Here is a 26,340-nt window from a genome sequence, read left to right as displayed (position 1 = left end):
CTAGCATCAGTAGCAAGAGGTTAACATGAAAATAACCTTCAATTTTCCTTTTTCAATCTCTGTTTCTATATACAGTTCAGGGTTGAGTGACATTGAGCTCTGAGCTCTGCAGTGGTTTTTTTATTATATGTACCGTACATATAAAATTGAGTACTGGGTCTTTCCGGGGGGTAAAAGGCGATCAGAGCATGGTGCCGACCACACCACCTCATTCTAGTGCCGAGGTCATGGAAAGCATGGGGCTCTACCTCCATGCCACCCCCCCCCCCCCCCCCAAGTGCCTTCATGGTGTGTGACCTTTTATATGCATCGTACATGTAACTATAAACCTTGTGAAATTCTTTCTACATTCCTACAACTGTAATTCACCATTATTAATTCCCTTGGTGGAGTGAGAAAGTTTTTTTTATACACTGTGACTGTAAACTCATTGAATTTAAAGACTTCAGCACTTCCCTTGAGTTCTTACAGTTTCCCAGTCTTGGAAGTGGTAGTGTGTCAGTTACTGTTGAGTTGCTGAATCTTTCTTTCCTGTGTCAGTGTCTACTCCGTATATCTTATGTAGCTGTTTCTGACACAACTGCCTACTTTCAATGCTGAATGATGACAGGTTGGTGTGACATGCTTATTACCAGAGGATTTTGTGGGTGAAAGTCTAAGCCTTTCGAGAGTGAGAGGAGAGGTGATCTCAATCCAGGCCAACCAATCACAGAGAAGAAGTTCATGACGTAATTCCTAGACATGTTAGCTGATCATACTCACTCAGCACCTGAGAAACATGTGATTCTCTATCATCTATTTTTCGCATCCTTCATACATCATACAAACTATGAACATGTTCAAAAACCATTTATTGAAACTAAAAAGGTATTGTTACTGTTCTCAACATATTAGAAGATGACATACTATTGTTTGGCATCGTAAATCTTCAATATAAAATATCATCATCATCATCATCATCATCATCATCATCATCATCATCATCATCATCATCATCATCATATTGCAAACACGAATTTATACCATTGTTGACCCATTTTGGTTTCAGTTAGATAGAGTCCAGAAGACGTTTTAGTGGGCATCCAGGTCGTCATCATCCCTGAGGGTAATATTGAAGCATTGCGTGAGGTATCCTATTGGCTGACATTCTAATATATAGTGTAATTATGTATACCTAATTTAATTACAGGTTTATAAGAAACATATGTTTAACATCATGTGTTATTAGTATTATTATTATTATTATTATTATTATTATTATTATTATTATTATCATCACCATTATTATTAAATGGCAAGGAAAATAATATATTTGACAAGCATTGGATTCATTCACTGTAGGCTATAAGCTACAATGGAAGAAATGCATTTACTTACTTTTTAGACAAAGTATTTAAGCCTAACCATAATTGATCATCCCATTCTACAGAACGCAAAACAATTCAGTGGGGTGTTCGGGTAAAGGGAGATGTCATAAAAATGAGTTTTGGGTTAAATGAAAATTAAATCTGACCCTTGTTGCAAATGATTTTCTACAAAAATGAAACACATCAAATGCTAGTATTTTTTTTTTTGTTTTTTGCACATCCACTTGTAGAATTTAACTTGTTTATTGCCCTGGTGAACAAAACTCCATTTGCACAAAAAATTACTTAACTCCCTTTACTCAAACACCATGGAATTTAAGTCCTACAATTCAGAATTATGATGGATTATATATTACATAATAAATTACAATTACTTTACAAAACACAGAATAACAATTTACAATTGAATACCCCCCCCCCGGAATAAGGGTCTAAGTACATAGGGAAACCAAGCACCATATACCCTTATTCTGGGGTGGTATTCTATTATTAAATACAACATATTTACATTTCAGAAGCGTTCATATGACATATGTTCGCAATTCATGTGCTTAAATCTGCTGGATACTCAACCAACGATTCCAAGACTTACCAAGGCACCATCTATCCAAGGAAGCTACACTCTCCCAGTCACTCACAGTTCGCTTATTGAAGCCCCTGCGGCTTCACTAGATATGTGCAGCTCCCACAGATAGACGCCGTCTATAGGCAGATCCTGGAACCACGTCCATCATGTCCTCTATGTAAACTATTGAGATGATTAATGGAAATTATATTAATGAAGGTAAAATGAGCCTGAGGCCCAATGCTGAAAGTTACTCAGCAATTCTGCTTCGAGTAGTTCAGGAAAAATCTCAGAAAAAACCCAACCAGGTAACTTGTCCTGACCAGAATTTGAAACCGAGCCTGCTTGTTTCACAGTCAAGAAGATTAATTGTTACTCCACAGCGGTGGAGACTTACCAGGGTCACAGTGAAGACAACAGAATTCTTGGCGGAAAAGGAAACCTTTGGAATGGCAAGGATGGTGGAAGAGGTACTTCTTTAACAAGACAGAGTTTATCAGCTGTGGTGAACACAAGCTCTCTAAGGGGGTAAATCCTAAACCAAAACTAGCATGTCTAGACTCTATAAAGTGGTAATCCCACTTCTAGACTATCTAGCAATGGGCTAGTATCCTGTTTTATGGAAACTATCTTACTTTCAAGCCTCACAAAACGACTCTTTCTACAAATTTTCAAGATGGCCTTCAATATTTCCTTTCAAACAAATGTGAGCTGTGACCATTTTAAATACTCACATGACAGAATATCATGGCCTGACCGATGGTAACCACTCCATATATGTTGGAGATAGCAGTGTATTTATCTTCTATGTTACGACACATTACATAGTACTGCTTAATGTTGTGTAAACTCTCCTCCTCACGTTTCAGTCTAATTATCACAGGGTTTGACACAATGCCTTCTGCGAATTCCATTACATCCTGCTCATATGTTGCAGAGAAGAACATCATCTGGCAGTGCCGTGGCAGCAACCTGCAACATTTTAAATGTTAAAGACACAAAGCTAATACATCAGTAAAATAACAAGACACAGAAATATAAAAACAAATGATTATGACAGTACTGATATTCTGTTGTATACAAGCAGTGCTGACAGCATTAAAAAAATATACTCAGCACCCTAACAATACTTCTATTGTGTATTATTAAAACTGGGATCTTATTATCCTAATTATTATTACTCACAACATTATCCTTAAAAAAACTTCAGATTTTTTGTCTCACTTCCCTTGAAGTAAGATTTACTATTATTATACTGTGTTTACAGATGTTACTATCGTTTTATTTTTTCGTTTTGTAACACAACTATTGTAATTTCAGAAAGTCTGCCAAGTATCTCAGGTTCTAATATACAGAATGGAAGTGAAATAACCATGCAGATTATAAGAGACAAAAGGGTACACTTAAAGGAACAGAAAACATGTATTATGTTTCGTAATTATATGAACAGTTAATCAGAAAATTAAGTTGGAAGTTTCAGCAGTATGGAAACATTGCCGCTAACATAGTCATCTTTCTGCTCATAGTAAAGATGTAAGAGATCAGCGAACTCAGGTCTGTCTCTGTACGCGAGCCTCCCTCTCTTGCTACGACGTTGCAATCTGCTTGCATCATTCAGTAGTTTTTAAATTAAATTTACACGAAAATCATCCACACTATGGAAATACGCCAGAGGGATAAATGATTCTTTATTAGATTTTCTATCTATGTGAATTAAAATCACGATCCTACTCGCAATAGTTACCAAATAAGAGGGTGTCAAACATTTGGGAAAAATAATGACTTTCTGAGAAATCTATGAACTTTCCACCAATACAGTATTACACCTTTTGTTACACACAACATAAGCTATTCGCTCTGAAAATCTGCTGGGTTATTTCACTTTCACCCTGTATAGCATAAAATGAAACTTAGTAGTTATGAATGGTTGGAAAATTGGCAATGAAAAAAAATGTAAGAACTATAACACGTTTATTTATCTCTTTAGTATTCTACATAATATTTATACAGGATTTCCAATTTGGAATATCCCCAACAAGTACTGAATATTTCCTGGTCTACTGTTAGTCCTTCATCACTTCCACTGTGAAGTATGTATTCAGAGACTGCTCTTCAGTTTTATGATTTGAAGTACTGGATTGAGTTTTTAATTAAATGCTCTCACAGTGTTTAACCGTATATTATATTACAACAAAGCCAGTAATATTGCAAAGCTGATGTCATACCGAGGTCTTCTGGGTTGATCTCCAGCCTATGGGGTGCACAATGGGACATTTCTGCCTAAGTGTTTTAGTTAAAATACACGTCCTTATATTAGAAGATGATATTACAACAAATAAATGTTAGAAATAATATCCATCTACTCGTAGACAAGGTTCAATAAATTGTTGAATACTAGTCACAATACTTCTTGTGTAATGTTACGAAGAACATTACGAATGCCATGTAATGGATGTGCAGGTAACTGATGAGGTGCTTCCAAACTCTATAACAACGATTTTTTTTTAAATTTACATATCTTGATAAATGTAGCCACACTTCACCAGTAAAAATTTTCAGCTCCGAATTCACAACCCTGTCATGTAATGAGTGCAGAAACAAATTACAAAACCGAATTTTAGCATTGTTAATGGGATCAGTTCAAACACTGAAATCTTATATAATCACAATTTCAGTAATTTTATAGCTGCATGTGCGGATCCATGTGAAACTGCATATTGTGGTGCTAGATGACTGATTTTCTTGGACATCTTTCTCATGATGTTCCAATTTCGTTGACTTTCTCTTCTGTTAAGACAGTCCTGCTTTTGCTATGATTGTCCAGCACTGAACTTACAACAAAATCTATTTATGAGTTACTCGCTTGGGATGTTGGTATCAGACAATTTTCTTACAAATTTAAATCAACACCGTCAATTTGGTCTATATTTAGCAAAAGTATTAATTAAAAACATAGTAATGAACTTCTTGTTTTAAAGCTTACCTCCATTATAATAAGTGATAATAACCAACTGCCCAAGTACAGAGAATTAAACAGCAAGTATAACAACAATCTGTTTGCCTGGGTACTGGGAATCATGCACGGACTTCCCTATATGGACTTGCAGTAAAGTTCGGAGATTGGAAACCCTGTACTTAATCTTCGTTAGATACTGTCAGTTATATGAGTTACATTAACATAAATACTGTATTTATTTTATTTATTGGATAAACGCATGGAAGTGAATTATGGAATATTGGACCTTCAAATATCAGTACCAATTCAGTTGTGAGATTATGAAATTCACGTATTGTGTATTCGCTTATACAAACCTTCAAATAGTAGCATTTCAACCTTAACTCGGGATGTTTTAGAAGTTTTTGAATTGGAGAATAGACCATCCATTACTGTCAAAATGATGCTACAGAATTTGTTCATTTATGCTCAAGCAAACAATGCTGTAATTCAAGACAAAATTTGTTACTGTTTATGGAGTTCACGTGATTTCAGCTTTCTGTGAAAAGGAAGGGAATGCATATCTATTTCTTATGAAAGTACGACCAAATACAGAAAATGAAAACAAATCGAAGGAATTTCTAGTACACCATCTGTAAGATATGTAAACTGTTTTGTGCGAGATCGTGCGTATTTGCTTGTTTTCTGCACAGAACCAATACGCGGTAAGTGTGAAATACCACATTCAGTATTCCCAACGTAACACACATAACAATTTCCCTCTTCTTACCGCTTAAGCGCGACATTCATTTTACTGCTTTAGGCTTTTAACATATTATTTTTAGAGACGTTTAACATAGTAATAATTATAAATTGGAAACTTACCACTGCAATTTCACCTAAATTGCAATGTTAATTATTGTTTTTAAATATTTGCAAAAATTAAGTAAAGTCTACTACTCCACGAAACTTATTGCATTCCTGATACAAATAACATTAAGGAAGCGGTGAAAAAATCAACAAGATTCCAGATGCCGATATTATTACTGCAATATGTTATATAAATAATATTGTTAAAATATTAAAATGAAAAATAAATCATTACATAACCTTACCGTTTGTTTTAAGTTCGCATTTATAGACTGGGGGAAAAAAAAGACAGACGTATATCACGGCCTGCTGGAGTATAGTAAACTCAGAAAACATTTTATAGCAACAATGTTGAAGAAAGATATTTGGTTTTCCGAAGTTGCCGTCATTAAACAGAAACCAACATGGAGATTTCATTGCAACTAATTAGAAATTCGTCTTTCAGGTATGTAATAAACGATCTTCGCACAAAATAATGTACAATACACGAGCGGTATGTTTGTTTTCATGTTCTCGGAAATTAAAAAAGCTCAACTACGTTTTGCTTTTTCAATCTTTTCCTCGACCATGAAAACGTCAACATACCGCTCTTGTAACGTACATTACTATTTCGTTGTGAATACACGCAAAATATATAACAGCAAATTAATAATAGGACGTTTATTTCAATGCACACACATATATGTGCATGTGCTTAAATTGTAAAATGAAGATAACACTAGTGAAGAGAAAACAATAAGTTAAGTAATCACTTTGTTCTTTTGAGTCAGTATTACACAGTATTTCTCTGTCAATCACATACGACTTCACTTTCGTAATACCCTACATGCCTTAACTTCAATGCAAATTTTTTATAGTGTTATTTCTGAAAACAAAGCTTCCTACAGCTTTCATTACTCACTTGTGAATACGGAAGCTCTGGTCTTGATGTCCTTGTGTAGCAATCATAACATCAGCTTCATCCAGAACAAATACAAAGATCTTCCCCAGATCAAAAAACCGGTACTTCACTCCCCAGTCTACAACTTTGCCTGGGGTACCTATGATTATGTGTTCTTTCAGTTTCGTGCCCCGGGGAACTGCAAGGAATGTGTAATAATCAAAGAAGTGTAAAACAGTGAGCACATTGTTATAACTGCATTTTAACATTCCAGCAGAAACACGACACTTAGACGAGATATAATAAATTGAAGGATTTTTTTGGGAAAACAACCATAGTCCAAAAACATAAATTTACAGGAGAAACAAAAAAAAAAAAACTATCTGGCATGATTACTGTTAACACTTCATGTATGAAATTCATCATGCCGTTTCTTAAGGTGCTGTAGAAACTTGGGAAAACATTTATAACTTAAATTGCTTCACAGAAATACATGTGTAAATATGAGTAACTGCGGACAATGGTTGCTTCAAGAAAAAAAAAAAAAAAAAAAAAAAAAAAAAACTCTATGGTGGCTGAAGTGTGCCTCTCCTTTAATCTTCTTTTTCTTCATTATATCCTGGTTTCTTCTTTCGTTGCTTACATTTCTTCCATAAGGTTACTTATGCACCTAAAAATGACACCATAACTAATACAATTCACGTGCTACAGTATTTTTCTGTGAGGTGGCTTTTGCCGCATACATAAGAAGCAGTACTACCAGTTTAAAATTGTGTGGATAAATGTTCCAAGACGATATGACTGGAATATTTGTAAATGCTACCATTGTCCTGGACAATGGCGGTTTTCACAAAAAAAAAAAAAAAAAAAAAATCTTAGGACTATGGTGTTTTTTTCCACTAATAACTAATTCAGGCAGAGGGCCGTTATAATGGCTCACCACATCTTAATATTTCAAATTTGCATTTTTTGGACTATGGTTCTTCTTTAAAAAACCTTTCAATTATAAAATACATATTTAACTAAATGTCAATGAAGTATACAGACTGTATAAGTAATGATAACACAAACTTTCACAAACATGTCTGGTAAATTAACCACCACCACCGCCGACGCCGCCACCGCCGCCGCCACCACCACCACCACCACAATCGCCATCATCATCATCACCATCACAATCACCATAACCAAGCTATCACCATCACCACCACAATCGCCATCATCATCATCATCACCATCACAATCACCATAACCAAGCTATCATGAAATTGGACACAGTAACACATTCCAGCCTCAATCATCTAGAAGTCTCTTCAGAGGATGTCCCTGATTCTTCCTATCTTGTAGCCTGTATTTGAGAATCAACAATGGAATTCTATCTCTAAAATTCCCATTCAGTTGCTGGACAGGCGTAAGTATTGGTGTTTCCTCCAGGTTTGATGAATTAATTGTATGAATTACGTTCATAAAGATCACTTTTACTTTCTCGTCAATACAGTATGTAATTACTTCAGCAATTGAAGACTGGAACCCACAACTCAGCTAGGTGCCAAAAGATGTTGAGAAATTATGAACAAAAAACATAACAGCTGAACACATTTATTTATTTCAATGAATGCGTTTGATACACATAGACACATGTTTATTATTGGACAGAGATGAAAGAATATCTGGAAAACAAAATACGGAAAATAACGTCTCGTAAAGTTGAAATAAATAAATACAACAGGTATGTTCAATTACACTGTAACCCAAAATAGCTGTATATTCAAATCATACAGTTCATATTGTTTTACGGACATATATCTTAATAAAATGATCTATATTTCTCATCCAAGAAAGACAACACTGATAACAGGTTCAGTCTCTTTTCATTACTCAGTATTCTTTTTTCTATGATTTCTTTTACAGTAACATTTCTGATATCGGAAATAGTTTTCCCTTTTTTTTCAGGCTTCTATGTTTCTACTATACTGTACCTGTATTTCACTTCTACAACTCCAGGATTTGTTGCTGAGAACCACATCATTGATACTTTTGAGATACTGAGGTTCTTTATTGTTATAAGAGAATCAGCAGTGGCCCGGGAATCCAGGGATGTATCTTCTCTCATTTCAGTAACCTCAAATTTACTGTTCTGGCTGGAAGATTTCACTATATTGTGTAACTCTTCAGGTACAAAAGCCTTGCAAACTCTTGGCATCTTTAAATGCAATCAATAGTCTATTAATGTTCAAATTGGGACCAAGATATTCTTTTTGTGACTTGGCTCTTGAATAATGATTTTCAGCTCGTGGTATACTATTTATGTGCTCCTTTATTTTTTGTTTATCCTCAGATGTCAATTTCCGTGGTTTTGGATTCTTTCCTCGCTTTTTTTCGAAATATATATCTCCTCCTTTCTCCCTCTTAACTAAAGTTTGAAGGTCTAGAAAAAGCAAAAATTGTCATAAAAGTCTTTCGACATACCTGAATATTGACACCTTAATGATGTGGAATACTGTAGGTAACAGTGCATTGCTGCCGATTCTCCTGGGCTCTTCACAATATGTACCATATCTTCGTCATTGCACTAGACTCACATCCATTAAACCCATCGAGTATATGTTTTGTGTTGTAGTCACATGCATAAAATTTTGTGAACAGACTATGTTGATTTTGATTATATCACTTATGCTGGTGGTCGTTGTCTTGCTGGTTTTGTAACATTTTTGTAGTATGTGCTATATTCTTTCCCACTAATACAACGTTTCTTTTGGAGATCTACATAGTAGCCTTCTCCTTTCTTCTCATTTCATGCAGCAGCTTTCACCACCAGTACCCTCTATTTTACAAACACAACTGAAGACTTTTCTGGGCTTAGAATCAGTGCACTGAGCAGTGCTCCTATCTTGTGGCACCTATTGCAGCTATGGGAACTGCTGTGGTGCATAGCCTTGTTTAGGGTGGATTAGCATTGTTACAAAGCAGGATTCTGGGGCAATAACTAAATAACAAAAATAATGGCTATTTCAATGTACCGAAGTACATATGATATTTCCATGCAGATATTCTGCATCATCATACGATGAAAGAGTAATGGAACGGAGAAAAATTCTCTCCGGCGCCGGGACTTGAACCCGGGTTTTCAGCTCTACGTGCTGATGCTTTATCCACTAAGCCACACCAGATACAACCCCGGTGTCGAACAGAATTGTCTCTGATTGAGTTCCAACTCTTGGGTTCCCTCTAGTGGCCGCCCTCTGCACTACGTCATAGATGTCTATGAACATAGGACTGAAGTCCACACATGTGCTGAGGTGCACTCGTTATGAGTGACTAGTTGGCCGGGATCCGACGGAATAAGCGCAGTCTTAAATCACTTCGTGATTTACGCATATCATACACTATTTCAATGTACCGAAGTACATATGATATTTCCATGCACATATTCTGCATCATCATACGATGAAAGAGTAATGGAACGGAGAAAAATTCTCTCCGGCGCCGGGACTTGAACCCGGGTTTTCAGCTCTAAGTGCTGCTGCTTTATCCACTAAGCCACACCGGATACAACCCCGGCGTCGAACAGAATTGTCTCTGATTGAGTTCCAACTCTTGGGTTCCCTCTAGTGGCCGTCCTCTGCACTACGTCATAGATGTCTATGATATGCGTAAATCACAAAGTGATTTAAGACGGCGCTTATTCCGTCGGATCCCGGCCAACTAGTCACTCATAACGAGTGCACCTCAGCACATGTGTGGACTTCGGTCCTATGTTCATAGACATCTATGACGTAGTGCAGAGGGCGGCCACTAGAGGGAACCCAAGAGTTGGAACTCAATCAGAGACAATTCTGTTCGACGCCGGGGTTGTATCCGGTGTGGCTTAGTGGATAAAGCATCAGCACGTAGAGCTGAAAACCCGGGTTCAAGTCCCGGCGCCGGAGAGAATTTTTCTCCGTTCCATTACTCTTTCATCGTAAAAATAATGGCACTTAGCTGGATTCTGGGTTCCACTCTTCAATTGGAAAAACAAATATGGAAAATCATATGAACACAATAAAAATGACTTGTTACTCACTTTCCTCTCCACGCACTGCAAATCTTATTTTGATCTCAGGACAAAACTGTGCCATCTTCGCAGCTACTTCACCTGTCTGAATAGCTAGTTCATATGTTGGGGATAAACACAGCACCTGAAATATCATTTGGTACTCTAGTAAATCTTTGTATCTTAACATTTTTAATGACAACTGAATGCAGTCAACCGAACACAGTATGTGTAAAAGTTAGCAGGGAAAGATACAAGATTTATATCACATGTATGAAGAAAATATAACTGTAAACATAGATTAACCACATGAAGTAAACTCAAGATGTGAAATAAAAGTTAAGGAAAGGTGCCAAATATTAAGCAAAAAGTATCAAGAAAATATAAGTGTTTGTCAACAGAGACAAACTACACAAAATAAATTCAAGATGTGAAATAAGAGAAAAGAGAAAGACAAGAGTAAAAATCCCTTTAACAGATCCTTCATTAAACAAAAATATTTTTCGGTCCCATGACTGTAAGGTTGAAAAACATGTTAAATTTCCTGAATTAAATGGAAACCATCTAATGCGGAAATGGAAAGCAAAATAAGCCTGTATATGAAAAATGTTCAATGTTCTGAAGTGTATTATTTAGAAAAAAAATTAGGCACCCTCTATATTCTACAGAATTTTAGGATCAGTTGTATATCAGTGTTAGACATACATTGTTACCACAAATAAACCATTGTATTCAAGCATAATTCATCTCAGATAATTTTATGGTTGATTACCACCTACAAGTTTAAGCACGTATCTGGCTATTTCAACATTTTCGCTATTCTAAGTTGAAATGTAAAGCCAGATACATTTGAATCGGTCGGAGCTAAACGGAATTAAGTCAAAATATGAAGTTTTGGGTTATGCAACAATTTGAACAACTGATGTCATGCGCATCGAACTGTGGAAGAAGGAACTAAGACTTTTAAATATTCTTTTGTCTTCTATAACATAAAAATATAATATTTGTGTTATTAGTGGAATATTTTTTTCTTCTCCTAAAAAGTTGTCAAAAGTGACTTAATTCCTTTTAGCTCTGACCGATTCATTTCCTTTCTCCTTCGTAGTTCTTTTATTGCTTGTTGCCTTGGTTACAGAAGCTTATACTGCAATTTTATTGTTACATCTCTAATCTTCCCAGTTCCCATGTTAATGAATAACCTGTCAACCTTCGGAATTCAGATTTTAACAGTACAGCACTACCTGCAGTATTCGTCCATAACTATCTGTATTGAAATTCAATTATTGTTGTCCTTTCCAGGAATTTTACACAATAAGGGCCTACACCAACACTCCTTACTTTAGGAAGTTGTCATTACGTCTTCAAAGACATGAGTTGTGCTTGATCTTAACACGAAAGTAAAAGTGATTCATGCAAGTGAGAGAAATAAATTGTCTGTTAAGCAGATAATAAAGATGTTCAAAGTTGGTAAAACTCAAGTGTACGAGATTCTAAAGAAGAAAATGGATATTTTACAGCTGTGTGAAAAACTGTGCTAATAGAAAAACAAAAGAGGACTTAAGAAAACTGCAAACGAAAACATTAATGGAGTGGTTTGTCAGTGTCAGGACAAAAAATTTCCATGTCGGGTTCTATGGTATAGGAATATGCTAGAAAGATATGTTTAGTGTCAGGCAAAAGTGATTGTGAAAAGTCATACTCCCAAAATGTGAACTGTGTGCAGAAAATCTTGCTTGACTACTGGAAAAAATAAATAGTGAGTAATTTTTTCTGTTCTGTTCAGCATAATGTTTGCATGTGTTCAATGTAATGTGAATAACTAAATGAATAAGATATTTTACTTCATCTGAATTACGTACATATCCCTGGTTTAATTTTTATGGTACACCTCCACTAAATGGAAAACTGACTTGAGTAAAAAATTTTCCCAGTTGCTTGCAATTGGGTTACAAGATATTACACAAGTATCAAGAAAATATAATTTTATTGTTTGTTGACACATACTAATCATATAAAGTAAATTTAAGGTGTGAAATAAGAAAAAAGGGAAAGATACAAGATGTTATGCACAAGCATCAAGGAACTGTAACTGAAGACTTGAAGTAAATAAGGATCTAAAGATCTCTTAAACATGCAGTCCTAGTTACCAACATCTAATACCAATATTATACACATTTTAAGTTAAGTACCAATTTTAATTATCAATAAATGAACAATTCTAAATGTACACCAAAAGAGATGTGAGTAATGAAAATTTTGAATTTACTGGACAGACTTAGTTTTCAGAATGACAGTATAGTCGTAACTCACAGATATGGAAACTAAGACTCAGAAAATTTCTACTTTCTTTCTAAAGGAATTACACAATTATTTCAGTAGGTTCCACAAAACACAATCGTGATATTTTGACGAATGGAACCATTTAACAAATGCCATACATTTACAGAGTGGTCTACGGCATTCTCTACAGCATTCGGCAGCAAGCAGGCCCAGCATCACCACTTGGGGGTCCACTACAATCGCTAGAGTCAGCTATTAAAATTACAATATTCATATTGTTTACTAACCTTGACTACAGAAGGTATTGAAAATGATGTCCCTATGCTGCAACACATTCCTGACATCTGAAGGAAATTGGCATTTACACATGCAAGTTCGTCTTCTGTAATTCTTCCGATTTCTCGTAAAATACTGTCTTTTAAGTCACAGATTGTGTGCGGATTGTCTTTGTAAACTTAATTTTTTTAGATTTCCCCATAAATGAAAATCGCAGGCTGACAAATCGGAAAACGTAGAGGGCCATAATCCTCTACTAATAATCCTGTCCCCAAATATTCTGCTTATCAAATTCAATGTTTCGGCTGCTATATGAGCTTTTTTTTTTTAGTAGGTTATTTTACGATGCTTTATCAACATCTCAGGTTATTTAGTGTCTAAATGAGATGAAGGTGATAATGCCAGTGAAATGAATCCGGGGTCCAACACCGAAAGTTACCAGCATTTGCTCATATTGGGTTGAGGGAAAATCCCGGAAAAAACCTCAACCAGGTAACTTGCCCCGACCGGGAATCGAACCCGGGCCACCTGGTTTCGTGGCTAGACGCGCTAACCATTACTCCACAGGTGTGGACTGCTATATGAGCAGTTACTGTCCTGCTGGAAGTAAGCACTCTGACACTCAGTAACGGTTAACTGTTAAAAAAATGGGTTGAGTATTTGTGTTCTGTATCTATCACCATTGATTGTATAATCAAAAAATATAAGGCCCATAATCCTATGTGAAGTTATAGCACACCATACACCAACCTTCTCATCATGTAAAGGAGTTTCATGAATGAGATGAGAAGTTTCTGTACTCCAGTATCTACTGTTTTGCGTTATAACAAGCTCTTAACTTTTCCTAGCCTTTATAAGAATTAAATATTATTATTCAGACATCGTATATTTTTTGTACTTTATTTTTAAACATAACCATTCACGAATCTTATATATTTATTTTTCTTTTGCAGTCGTGGTAATGTCACTGAGGATGGAGGGGCAGCCTCTGAAACATGTCTGAATTTTATCAATTTTAATTATCATTTTTAAAGTGTTCATACAACTGTGATATATATATTGTATGTTTCTTAACATAGCCATTATTGTGAAAATAATTAAGTAGGATCCACAACGCAAACACTTTGTAAAAACCAGTTACAAAAATTCACATGACTCACATTATCTCTTGGCTGCAAAAGGGTATCTGTCGGATACAGGGGGGGGAGAGCCATTAATCCTTCCCATTAAAGGCTTTAAGGAACCAACCTGGACAAATACCCAATGTCCCATCCCTACCTTCCCGTGGTGTAGCTGTTAATAAGCATAATTTTACGAGCTGAACTAAAGGGAGGGGCTACTCATCCATTAGCACTGGTCAGCTTGATGAGTTAATGACTGAATTTGGTATAATTTTCCTCTATTCAATACCTAATTCCCTCTTTACCCTTTCCTATCCAGTCCTCTGACTGAACTCTTACTTTCTTCGACCCTGACAGCATTAGAGCATTCGAGGCCTAGGGGTTCATTTCCCTTTCCTTCCTCCTCTTTCTACTTTTCTGTTCCTAGTGCTGACCTGCTATGGCACTAAAATCGTTCTCCAGTGACTTTAGGAGGGAAAGCTGGTGATCAACAAGATCTCCCAGCTAGGTCCAATGGACCCGTCGACCAACAGCAGGTGTGGTCCTCCAGACATTCTGGGGGTTGTGTGTGAATGAAGTAGCAACCAAAACGTTAAAATATCGTGTTCACTTAAATCGGCTACAACTTGCCATTTTCCAATCTGTGCTTCATTGGCTGGTCATGATAATATCTTTGAAAAATATTGGAGTGCAAGAGGTCAAATGACTTTATTGTCAAACGCCTGGCATTAGAAAACAACAACAACATTATCTCTAAGCTATTCATGCATTATTGTCACTTTATAGGGCTTAAATTTAAGAATTTTAGTGGCTCTAAATGTTGTGGTTTTCGAAACACCCATTTCTTATGAGAGATGGCGGAGAGATTTTCGAGGAGAATGTTCTAACCTTCCTCCTATCTCACAGAGTTTTTCCTCAGTAAGTACACTTGGGTTTCTCTTTCCACATTTATTCAGAACTGACCCCATTTCTCTAAACTTTTTTACGAGGTTTAATATATAGTCGTCCTATGTGAAACGGGAATATCAGGAAATTGCATTGCAAAACGTCATCACACTGTTCCACAATTTTTCGTTATCAAGTTAACACTCAACAAGATAAATTTTTTGTTGTAATGTAAACTTTTGTGATGCCATATTAAGCCACATTCTTCAATCAAGACGTACATACATCAATACAAAATATGTTAACAGAGCTCATAGGCAACAGCAGCTAGCAGTTGTAATGTGACCATGTGCTGTGTCCAGAGAGAGAGAAAGCAGGGACAAAGAGAGAAAGACTAGGAATGACAAGCGCTGAAGCCGGGTCTGCTTGCCACCAAGTGCCTTAGAGATTGTCATAGACCACTCTGTATTTTCAATTTCTGACTTTTATCAAATATATGGTCAAATTCGGAAATGAAATTCATGCAGTCAACAGAATAAGCAAATGTAATGTGATCTTGGAAATTTCGTAAATGGTTTTAATATATATATTTTTTTTTCCAATGCCACCAGGTTGTCTTTTCGACATTTCTGGTCTTCTCTCCTGGCTGTGGCTTAATTGTAATCCACTTCTGAGGTTGGGGCACCTGGAAGGCGGAGTTACATTACCCCGATGATGTGATAGGATGATTATGATAATGTAGTGCCAGGAGAGGTCTTAAATCTAAACTTAACCTAAATTCCAGACCATGGACGAACACAGGAATAATCCCCTTTAAGGAAAAATTCCTGTGCTCTAACCGGGAATCGAACCCGGGACTTCATGAACTATAGCCATAAGCTCTGACCACTAGACCATGAGGCTGGTTTTAATATACTGGTTAACAAGTTTCGTGTTGAGATGTTGCATCTGCTGGAAAATATGAGACCTAAAAATTACTTACGTACCAGAAAACCACAGTGATTTTGTTTCCTAACATGACAATTTTACGACAAAAAAGTTACATTATAAAAATATCGACCAAACAGAATGGATATAAATGGGCATAATAATATGACTTCCACACAGAAGTTGCTCGACTTAATATTTCACTCAAATTCATTTCAACTGTGTTTTCTAACATTACTTCTTGCCATACAAAGTTTAAGTATTTAATTAATCTTTTTATTTTAAATCCTGTGTCTATTGTCTCCAATCTAGGTACCATTAATATTTTATCAGTCTTGAAATTACACTACCTCTCTTCTCCTTTTTCGGAATTTTTCGTAATATGTTCATTTTCGAAGGCTTAATACTGACAAATGAGTCTGGCATGTAGAAGATTCTTTGCACTATTTCTATAGATGGCATATGGTCTTCTTATTTCATACATGAACTGAATAACTGAAGATTATTTGGGCTGGAAGATGAGGAGAGGATTAGTACTGTTGAAACAATACCCCTCTTAAGAAAACTATAAATTATTATTCTGACACCTATCAAATTAAATCCGAAGAATGTTTTTGAAAGCAGCCTTCATTTTTTAACCTCATCACATTTAAAAGTACATGATGTGAGAAAATGTGCTGGACATACACAAAAGTGAAAATCGGCCGTGTCTGAATTCAGATATGTACTTAAAACATTAACATATAATCCAAATTCTCTAATTATAAAAATGTTTTAATTTATATTTATGACTCACCTGAGGATATTCTTTCTTGGGGTCAACTCTACTCAGCATAGCCAATACAAACGCTGCAGTTTTTCCTGTTCCTGACTGAGATTGTGCAATCATATTTTGTGGCCTGTCAACAAAAAAAACTGGTTACAATTTCAATAATACAGATGCAGATGAATTATGTTAACAAGTGTCAAGATATCAGTAACACCAACCTTAAAAAAATGCTCCCTATTAACTGTTGCTGTAAACCTAGTGAATGGTAAATACTAATCTGTGATTAGATTATACTATGTGCGTTGACGACCAGTGACGTATGCAGAATTTTGTCAAGGGGAGGGGGCAGGGTTCATTATTAAAAGTGTTTACAATTTGCATTATCGGTATTCTAAATGTTGTGCATTATTATTATTATTATTATTATTATTATTAATAGAACATATTCATGAATATCCTTATAAAAACTTTGGAATGTAATTTTTACACAGCCATCCAATTTTCAACAAATCTTAACTTCTGTTTAATTTTGTATAATAAAAAATGCTTATAAGTGTCATTATTACACCTACACAATCATATAAGCCCATACATATTTAGTCAATGCCTGGCATTAGAAAAGAACAACAACACATTTAGTCAACAGTTATCTGTATGACAGGTAAGGCACGTCACTTTACATAAAAGAAAAATCCATGGAAACAATCAAATATATTGAAATAAATTTAATTAAACACATGGAACTCATGCTTCCGGAATCAGAACAATACACTTATCACTTCTAGATGATTCAAAAGGCACGTCAACATTACTGAGTGAAGTCGATGTACAATTGTAAAAAAAAAGTGATTGCACTCGTGAACAGCAAATATATTCTAAGTCCACTTCGGATCACAGTGATGTTATACGATGCATGCATGTAGATGTGTACTTGAAGCAGTTTCGGAACTATGGTGTTTAAGAAGAAGTCATTCGATATCTCCGTCTTGTAGGGCAGCGGTAGAATGCTCGCTTAATGATTCAAAAGTTGTGAGTTCGAGTCTCACTCAAGTTATTTTATTTTGTTATCGTTCGTTAGCAATATAAATAATACTCTAGTTATCATTTGTATTCTGTTATCATTCTTTAGCGATATAAATAATATTCAAGTTATCATCTGTATTCTATTACAGTTCTTTAGTGATATAAACAATATTCAAGTTATTATTTAAATTCTGTTATCATTTTTTAGTGATACAAATAATATAATTTTAATGTCAGGTTTGGAACAATACAGCTGCATAATACTAATGCATGTAGTATTACTCCACAGTAGTGGAGCATGCAGACTGTTAAAAAAAATATATATATAAATAATAATAGTAAAGTGCCCCCCATTGAGTGTAGCCCTTACGGACTCAAAAAAAAAATTATACATATGTAACATAGATATTAAATTTTAAAGGAAAACGAAGAAAAGGGCGTGAAAAATTACAATTGCTATTAATGTGGCACCATGTGATTAATTAGGATTTGGCAGGATTTTTTAAACACAATTATCACAATGTCATCCCTCAGAGATATTGGCAGAGCAAACTGCCATCGAAATTCTTTGAAAGAAGCTGGTATAGTCCCTCGAGCACCTATGAGCAAGCCGAATACCTCAACATGAATTAAGGCATATTTCAGCTTGAAATAGTTGACTGTAGGCTCATAGATCGGCTTCTTCTCAAGGTGGACCTCAGCTGACTGATGACATTCTACTTCGAAATGTATCGTGGGGTCCACAATGATGCCCTGTTTAGTGTCAGCATTGTACGCTAAAATATCTACTTGTCTCGTTGACCCATTTTCAGCTAGACAGGAGATTTCTTCTTCTACTATCCAGCTCTTATTTCTTAATGCGGCAGCAATTTTGGATCTTACAAGATGATGTCTAGAGTTCCTCAAGAGCAATCCCTGTTCACAGAATCCCAAGACGTGTGCTAAAGTTTCAATCTCCGGGCAGCCATGTCTGCCTGGATAGATAGCCAGCTGCTAAATTTGCTGTCATTTTCAGGCTAGTGTTAGTCTTTTCTTCTTATATTATTACATTATACTATCCTGTAACACAATAAAATGAAAAGGAGTGACGAGAATTTGAACCTGAGACACTGACATCTAAATTCCGAAGTTCTTCCAACTGAGCTACAGCGTTTATTTGGTACTGATGTAATGCAACGCATTTTCAGAAACACTACAATTTAACATTCATTTAGATTATATTCTGAATATTTAATAATGATATAAAAAGGTTACGTTTATGACAATGATTTTTTAGCTGTACTAGCAACTGCAGCAGCAGTAGTGTCTGTAACTATAACCAAAGCAATGATTAAGGACGTATTGTGTGGATACAGTTCAATATAGGTCTTTCTAAAACAAACTACGACTCTGAGATCGAGATTATGAACTATTTTTTTAACTCTATGGAATTTATGTCTGCAAATGATATAGTTATTAAAAAAGACTCTAATATGTATTTATGGTATTTTATAATTGAAATATTTATATTTTTATCATAGTGAATGCTTTGCCATTATTTTAAGACATAGGGAGAGGCTAAGACTCTTCAAGGAAATCACGACACCATTTCTGCCTGCGACTTTGTTGGTTTTACGTGGCATGGAGATTAATATAAACAAAATCCCGAGTGTCTTATATGTGGAAATGTTTCGTCAAATCAGTCGATGGTGTCAAATAAACTAAAGATTTATTTAGAACTGCCGTTTTCAAATTCATACTCGTGTGAATAAGCATTTTTCTATCATGAAAATAGCGAAATCTAAAAAAAAGGAAGACTGCTGCATCTTGAATATGATTTACGTGTTGGCCTGTCAATCGTAAGGCCATGTATAGAGAAACTCTGTGCAACTCAACAAGCGCAAACTTCACATTAATTTAAATAGGTGAGTTTTCAAAAAACGATAATAAAAATCTTTTATCGGACATCCAGGATAGATAGGTTGGGATTTCTGACACACAGGTATTGCACCTTCGTTCTTTTTTCTAATGCCACTCAAGTTGCTGCTTGTTTTTTTTTTTTTTTTTTTTTCCGATTGTGTGTTAACATCGACATACTGTATCTACAACACTGGATGTCCGACACTACATAGAAGTTATTATGAGTGCTTTTTTTTCTGGCAGAACGTGCTGGAATGGCTTAGACCTTGAAAGTCTTAATTGGACGAAAAGGAGGTTAAAAACGACAAAATTCCCATGCAATGAAGAGTAATCACATCCCTGTTCGCTATAAAATATTGTACATAGAGTTACACCACCTTTTTCTCCAGAAGAAAGCACTGTTTGTTATATTATTATTATTATTATTATTATTAAAAAATAAGTGTATCATGATACTGTGGGCGTTCAGTAAAGTGTGTCATCAGTCAAAAAAGGTTGGGAACCTCTGGATTAAAGTATGTATGCATTATATTCGATTTCATCACATTATACTCAAGTAAGGAGTTATGAATTCAGTTTCAAACATACTTAGGCCTATTATTAAACTACTATTATATCTTTGCTCCATCTCAATTCTTCTACTGTATACTTAAATTTGGGTTCATACACCCCCTCAAAGAGTGATTTGTTAGCAGACATTGCACATAGGCCAATTTTATACTAAATCTATGGTATCAGTTCAGTACTGGATAATTAGCAAAGCAACATCTGTAACACAGCTTAAAATATGATCCATTTTTAGTAAAAGGTTATTATTTATATAACATATTTCTCAACTGCAATTTATTTATTTAAATAGGCCTAAATGCTATATGATTTTTTGGTCCAGGGAACATATACTGCGTTTTCATGTAATATTCAAATCAATTTGAATATATTTACCATACTGAATACGATCCCCCCCCCCCCCATTCCTGTTTTCATGCAATTTTTTATATGTATTGAAAACGATTTGAATACAGAAGCTGAAGTTTCAAAAGTAGATGTTGTCACTGCGCCTCCAAAATCTGCTATTTGATTTTAAACAGATTTTTCAGGAAAAAGAAAAAAAAAAGATCACTTTTAATTCCCTTGAATTTCAAAGCTTCTTTCTTTGCAGGGCGAGACGCAGAGAGGGAGAGTGGGAGGTCCTGGGTACCGCATGTGCAGTTAGTACCCTACTACTACCCTACATTCAACACATCGGCCTTTTCAGGATTGCTTTTGTCAGCTATGAAGCAAGATCAGCCATGGACAAGCGAATGTATAGGGTGTCCCCTCACAAAACAAATTATGTCCTCATCAATTCCTGTAACTAAATGCTAATACCAGTGATAGACTAGTCTCTACTCGAGATTGTCGACCTAATCGCGATCACAGTTGTCATGTGTACACATCTGTAAACTCTTTCCTCTATGGCAGTGTTTCTCAAACTTTTTTCACCACGAAACTCCTTTTAACTTAAAGTGTAAGTGCGGAATCCTTGTAATATTTTATTAGTATTTAATAATTAACATACAAGTGAAAGCAGTAGCTCAATAATTCTGTTCAGTGGGACGAATGTATTTCCTTTTTTAAGCCTGCAATCTGGTTTTATGGTGGAAAGTTATAGCACAGTCTAGTGTATACAGTCACGAAGCTTGAGTTGTGAGGATGTTAGGAACAATAGACTGTGCCAGTACTAGTTCACATTGTCTGTAATGAGATGATATTAGCGAACCTAGTGGTTTGCAACTATCTATGGATGCATATTTACTACTTATTGAACTTCGTGACTGTATATACTAGACTGTAGTTATAGTCTCATTTTTACTTCTGCATTTTGTCTGTTCCGGTATTTTGTTTTAGTGAACATATACACAGAGAATCTAGTGATGAAAGTGATAAGCATTATTTTCCGTTTTGGATGTTCATTAAAAATATTATTAAGCATATTATTGGGATATTATCATTATTATTATTATTATTATTATTATTATTATTATTATTATTATTATCGATGGTTTCATGTTGTTATTGATTCATATTTTCGTAACATTTATATTTTTTTATAGTATCCACTAAATATAAAATAGCCACAGTTAATAGTTACCTAAGGTGCTTGCCTAACGGGCGCGGGTTCGAATCCCGCTTAAGCTGATTACCTGGTTGGGTTTTTCCGAAGTTTTCCCCAACCGTAAGGCGAATGTTAGTAGTCTATGGCGAATTCCCGGCCTCATCTCGCCAAATACCATTTCGCTATCACCAATCCTATCGATGCTAAATAATCTAGTACCTAGTTGATACAGTGTCGTTAAATAACCAAGTAAAAAGAAGTATAAAATAAAATTTAAAATCATATAGGGCTCACGGAACCCCAGCAACATACTTTGAAAAATGCTTTTCTATGGTAATTCAGTAGTTGTTGAACAAAGAGTGGTCGGAAATCGCCATCAGAGACAGCAATAGTGGTAACCACGATTAGAGTCTCCAGTATTATAAACAGTAAAGACCTCTGGAATGGCATAAGATAATGTTTTCAGAATATGTCATATGTTACCATGCCGCACACTACAGCTGCCACAATGATCCAAGTAGACCTAAGAGGAGTGGCTGTAAGCACTAGGGAGCTCTTGGCTCAGGAAGTGAGACACGGGCAATAAAATAGCTTTGAAAATCAAGGGAATTAAAAGTGATAATGGTTTTTCTTTCTTCTGAAAAAGCTTTTCAATACACACAGCAGATTTTGGAGATGCAGTGACGATATGCAGCATGTTGATCACCCTGTAGGCCATAGCTACAGTTATATTGAGTTTCCTTAATGAGGCATATGAAAACTTAATATTGTGGCCGTTAATGAAGAACAGTAACAATGGCTTTTAGGAAAATATAAAATATTATGTACAGAATGAGTCAGCCAGGGCTAGACCAGCATCAGCAAAAAGTCAAATGCGTGATAACTGCTGCGCCATGGCAGTGATCAGACCTCTTGCTTGCAAATGTTTCGTGTTTAGTTACGTAAAAACGTTCACACAGTGAGAGTGCAGCTGTATACCATACATTTAGAGTAGTCTACAGTAGTGTGTCCATTATGAAATATGAATCTCGGAGAACAGTTATAACACACTTCTTCTAAAGCAAAGATTTACAATTTAGTGAAGAAATTTCGTACACTACTACTACGATGGCATCACGGCCCAAAGTCGAGCCTTAGCCTCCTCAATTTTCTTCCTCCAACTGTCCCTGTCCTGTGCTAATCTCCTCCAGACAGTTGTTCCGAGATAGTCCTGAGAATCGATCGTTACCGCATCTATCCATCTATTTTTGGGTCTTCCAATTGGTCTTTTACCATGTATTTTCCCTTCTAAGATCTTCTTTGGTGAAATTTCGTACAACTGGATCAGTATTGGATAAGAAATGAACACGTGTGAAGCGTGTTCTCACAGAAATGTTAGATGAAATTGGCCACCGACTAGAGAGAAATCCAACAACATCCCGCCGTGTAGCTCAACAGGTAGGGGTGTCACAGTCTTCAGTGATAAGAGGTACGAAACAATTAAAATTAAAACCTTACAAAATTCGTGTAGTTCAGAGGTCAACAGAACCCGATTATCAGAGTAGACTTAGGTTTTGCATGTGGTTCCAACAGTCAGGATATGATGGACTACCCACACCTATGGAGTAACGGTTAGTGTGTCTGGCCGCGAAACCAGGTGGCCTGGGTTCGATTCCCGGTCGGGGCAAGTTACCTGGTTGAAGTTTATTCTGGGGTTTTCCCTCAACCCACATGAGCAAATGCTGGATAACTTTCGGTGCTAGACCCCGGACTCATTTCACCGGCATAATCACCTTCATCTCATTCAGACGCTAAATAACCAAAGATGTTGATAAAGTGTCGTAAAATAACCTACTAAAATAAAAATGATGGACTATTTGACCCCACCTTAATTTTTTATAGTGACGAAGCACTGTTCCACCTCAATGGTTATGTGAACACTAAAAAAAATCGTTACTGGAACAGTGAAAATCCACATTGTTTTCACGAACCGCTACATGACATAAAAATAGGGGTATGGTGTGCAATGAGCAGACAAAGACTGATTGACCCCATTTTCTTTGATGAAACAGTCAACGCACAAAGACATACACAGTGCACACTCCGTCCATTTTTTAATGAGCTGAGGTAAGACGAAAAGTTGTACTGTTACTTCATGCAGGATAATGCCACAGCTCCCATTGCTTATGTGTCAATGACCGCCATTCAGGAAGTGGATTATGGCCAGCTCGATTACCAGATTTAAATCCATGTGATTTTTATTTTTGGGGCAAATTGAAAAGTAAACTTTACGCGAATAATCCACATTCACTTGAGGAACTCAAATAAAATATCTGGCACGAAATTCGAGTCATTTCAGAGAATGAACTGCGACAAGTTGCAGGACATGTCTTCAGCAGATGTGCTGTCTGCCAGATATCACAAGAACGTCATTTCGAACATGAGTTGTGAATTTGGTAAGTACATCAGTACGCAATAATAATTGCAAAAGCGCGGAACGAATCCTCCACATATGGTAGTGTCGTTACGTATGAATCAGCTGCCATGAGTGCAGTTAGGAATCTAGCCCTGGTTAGTTCACCCTGTATTATAACCAGACTTTAACATATAAAATTGCGCTCGCTCTTGGTAAAACAGATGACGCATCAAACAAAAGACGATCTTCACCCGCTTAGTGTATTGAAATCGTTTTGAATACAATACCTGTTTTCATACAACTCAACCTATATTGAATATGATCTGATTCGATTTTTTAGGTGTATCGACTTTGAGACTCAGATCGTTTTGAATCCCCATTTCTATGAAAGTTTCAATGCAGTAAGAGCATTCAAACTGATCTAACTACTCCATGAAAACAGTAATAGTTTTCGGTGCAAGGATAATTTCTTTAACATGTTAGTTAGTTGCTATTGCATCAAGATAATTAAAATACGATCATTTTGTCCAGGGACCATTCGTTTGATGCAAGGATAATTCGTTTAACATGTTTCTGAATTATTAGTCTTGAATAGGCCTACAGGAATATATGTAATATATCACTGCAGACCAACGTGAATTATTTAATAGCGTGGAATGTAGAGGAAGATAATTTTTTCTTGCCTCACTGTGCATCACTGTTTACCTAGGCCTAAATAAAAATTTTATCACACCACGTAAACATGAGTTTAAGAAATACAGAAAACAAACATGAATAATATTCGTTTATCATTTACATCAGCTTTAAAACTTACGGATCCGCTAGGAGAGTTGGAAGTGCTGTTTCTTGTATCTTGGAAGGCGCATTGAAACCCATAGCATAAACACCCTTCAAAAGTTGAGGTTGTCTGAAACAAATAGTTCGGACGGAAGTCTTTACAATTTTAGATCAGTAACTATCATAACTCTATAAGGTATAGACATTAAATAATGCACTTACAAATGCAAAGCTTCAAATGACTTTACAGAAAACAGAGGTGAAGTAGGATCTTTACGTTGAACTTCAATATCATTTTTGTTTTCTACTAGCCCTTTCCGGATAATTTTTTGTAATAGTGATCTTTCTGCTGGAGATATAGGAGCTTCATCTTTATCTTCTGAAGAATCTCCGGCTCCTATCTCAGGCTTGGGACTTCCATTAGGGACTGGATCATTCTTCGTGATACTGATGTTGTCCACCTGACAATATTATACAAGCACGTTTAATATTAGTCAACACGTATGTGTATGACCTTCTTGCATGTAACACTAATATCTTTCGATCATTTGTGTACAATCTTACTGACAGAAAATTTAACCACACAACCTGACAACATGCAACCATAAAAATGACGTTCGTTACCTTTTTGATCAATTTTTCTTGCTCTTCAGCAGAGCTTGCCCAATCTACATTAGCAGCCATGTGAAAATACAATCTTCTATCAAATTTCTCGACGATCTACACGTCGAGCAGAAAATTGTTTACACAAAATTTCACAATTTTAACTTGAAAGACGTTGCTGCTTTACATTCACGGTGTGCTATTGGGTTTGTTCAATCTCGTCACACGTATCTCTTTGCATCTTTCATAGTTCGCTCACAGTCTACTATATATATGCAGTCACGAAGCTTGAGTTTTGAGGGTGCTAGAAACTATAGACTGTGACGGTACTATTTTGCATTGCCTGTAATGAGGCCATATAAGCGATCCTAGTGATGAGCAACTACCTAATGTTTGCATATTTACTACGTATTGAGCTTCGCGACTGTATATACTAGACAGTGGTTCGCTTATAACTGAACCTTAACTGAACAAACCCATACTCTGTGTCTCAGTGTTACCACCGTTACCACTCTTCCATGCGTTTTCAATATTTCGTATCTCTCAAAAGGTATATTGAAGAAGTAATTCATTGAATGATTATATCAAACAATACAAAATTAAATTCTTGCACTCAAACACTCCATTAAATGTGGATACT

The 26,340-nt window shown here is 35.9% G+C and overlaps 1 protein-coding gene across 1 annotated transcript in view; it reads right to left on the bottom strand.

The window, feature by feature from the left end:
* Dbp80 (putative ATP-dependent RNA helicase Dbp80) overlaps nt 1-25,933 on the bottom strand; it is a 32,335-nt gene extending 6,402 nt beyond the window's left edge. The window contains exons 1-7 of the mRNA XM_069834537.1: nt 25,722-25,933; nt 25,320-25,558; nt 25,135-25,227; nt 16,936-17,038; nt 10,681-10,795; nt 6,639-6,816; nt 2,667-2,904 (exon numbers count right to left, since the gene is read on the bottom strand). Coding sequence (XP_069690638.1) covers nt 2,667-2,904; nt 6,639-6,816; nt 10,681-10,795; nt 16,936-17,038; nt 25,135-25,227; nt 25,320-25,558; nt 25,722-25,781 — 1,026 coding nt within the window. The 5' untranslated portion in view covers nt 25,782-25,933. The remainder of the gene's footprint in view (nt 1-2,666; nt 2,905-6,638; nt 6,817-10,680; nt 10,796-16,935; nt 17,039-25,134; nt 25,228-25,319; nt 25,559-25,721) is intronic.
* Nucleotides 25,934-26,340: the final 407 nt, after the last annotated feature.

This window comes from Periplaneta americana, chromosome 9 (assembly GCF_040183065.1).
Source record: "Periplaneta americana isolate PAMFEO1 chromosome 9, P.americana_PAMFEO1_priV1, whole genome shotgun sequence".
NCBI lineage: Eukaryota > Metazoa > Arthropoda > Insecta > Blattodea > Blattidae > Periplaneta > Periplaneta americana.
Note: the sequence above shows the minus strand (reverse complement) of the source record. Positions and strands in the feature narration are given on the sequence as shown.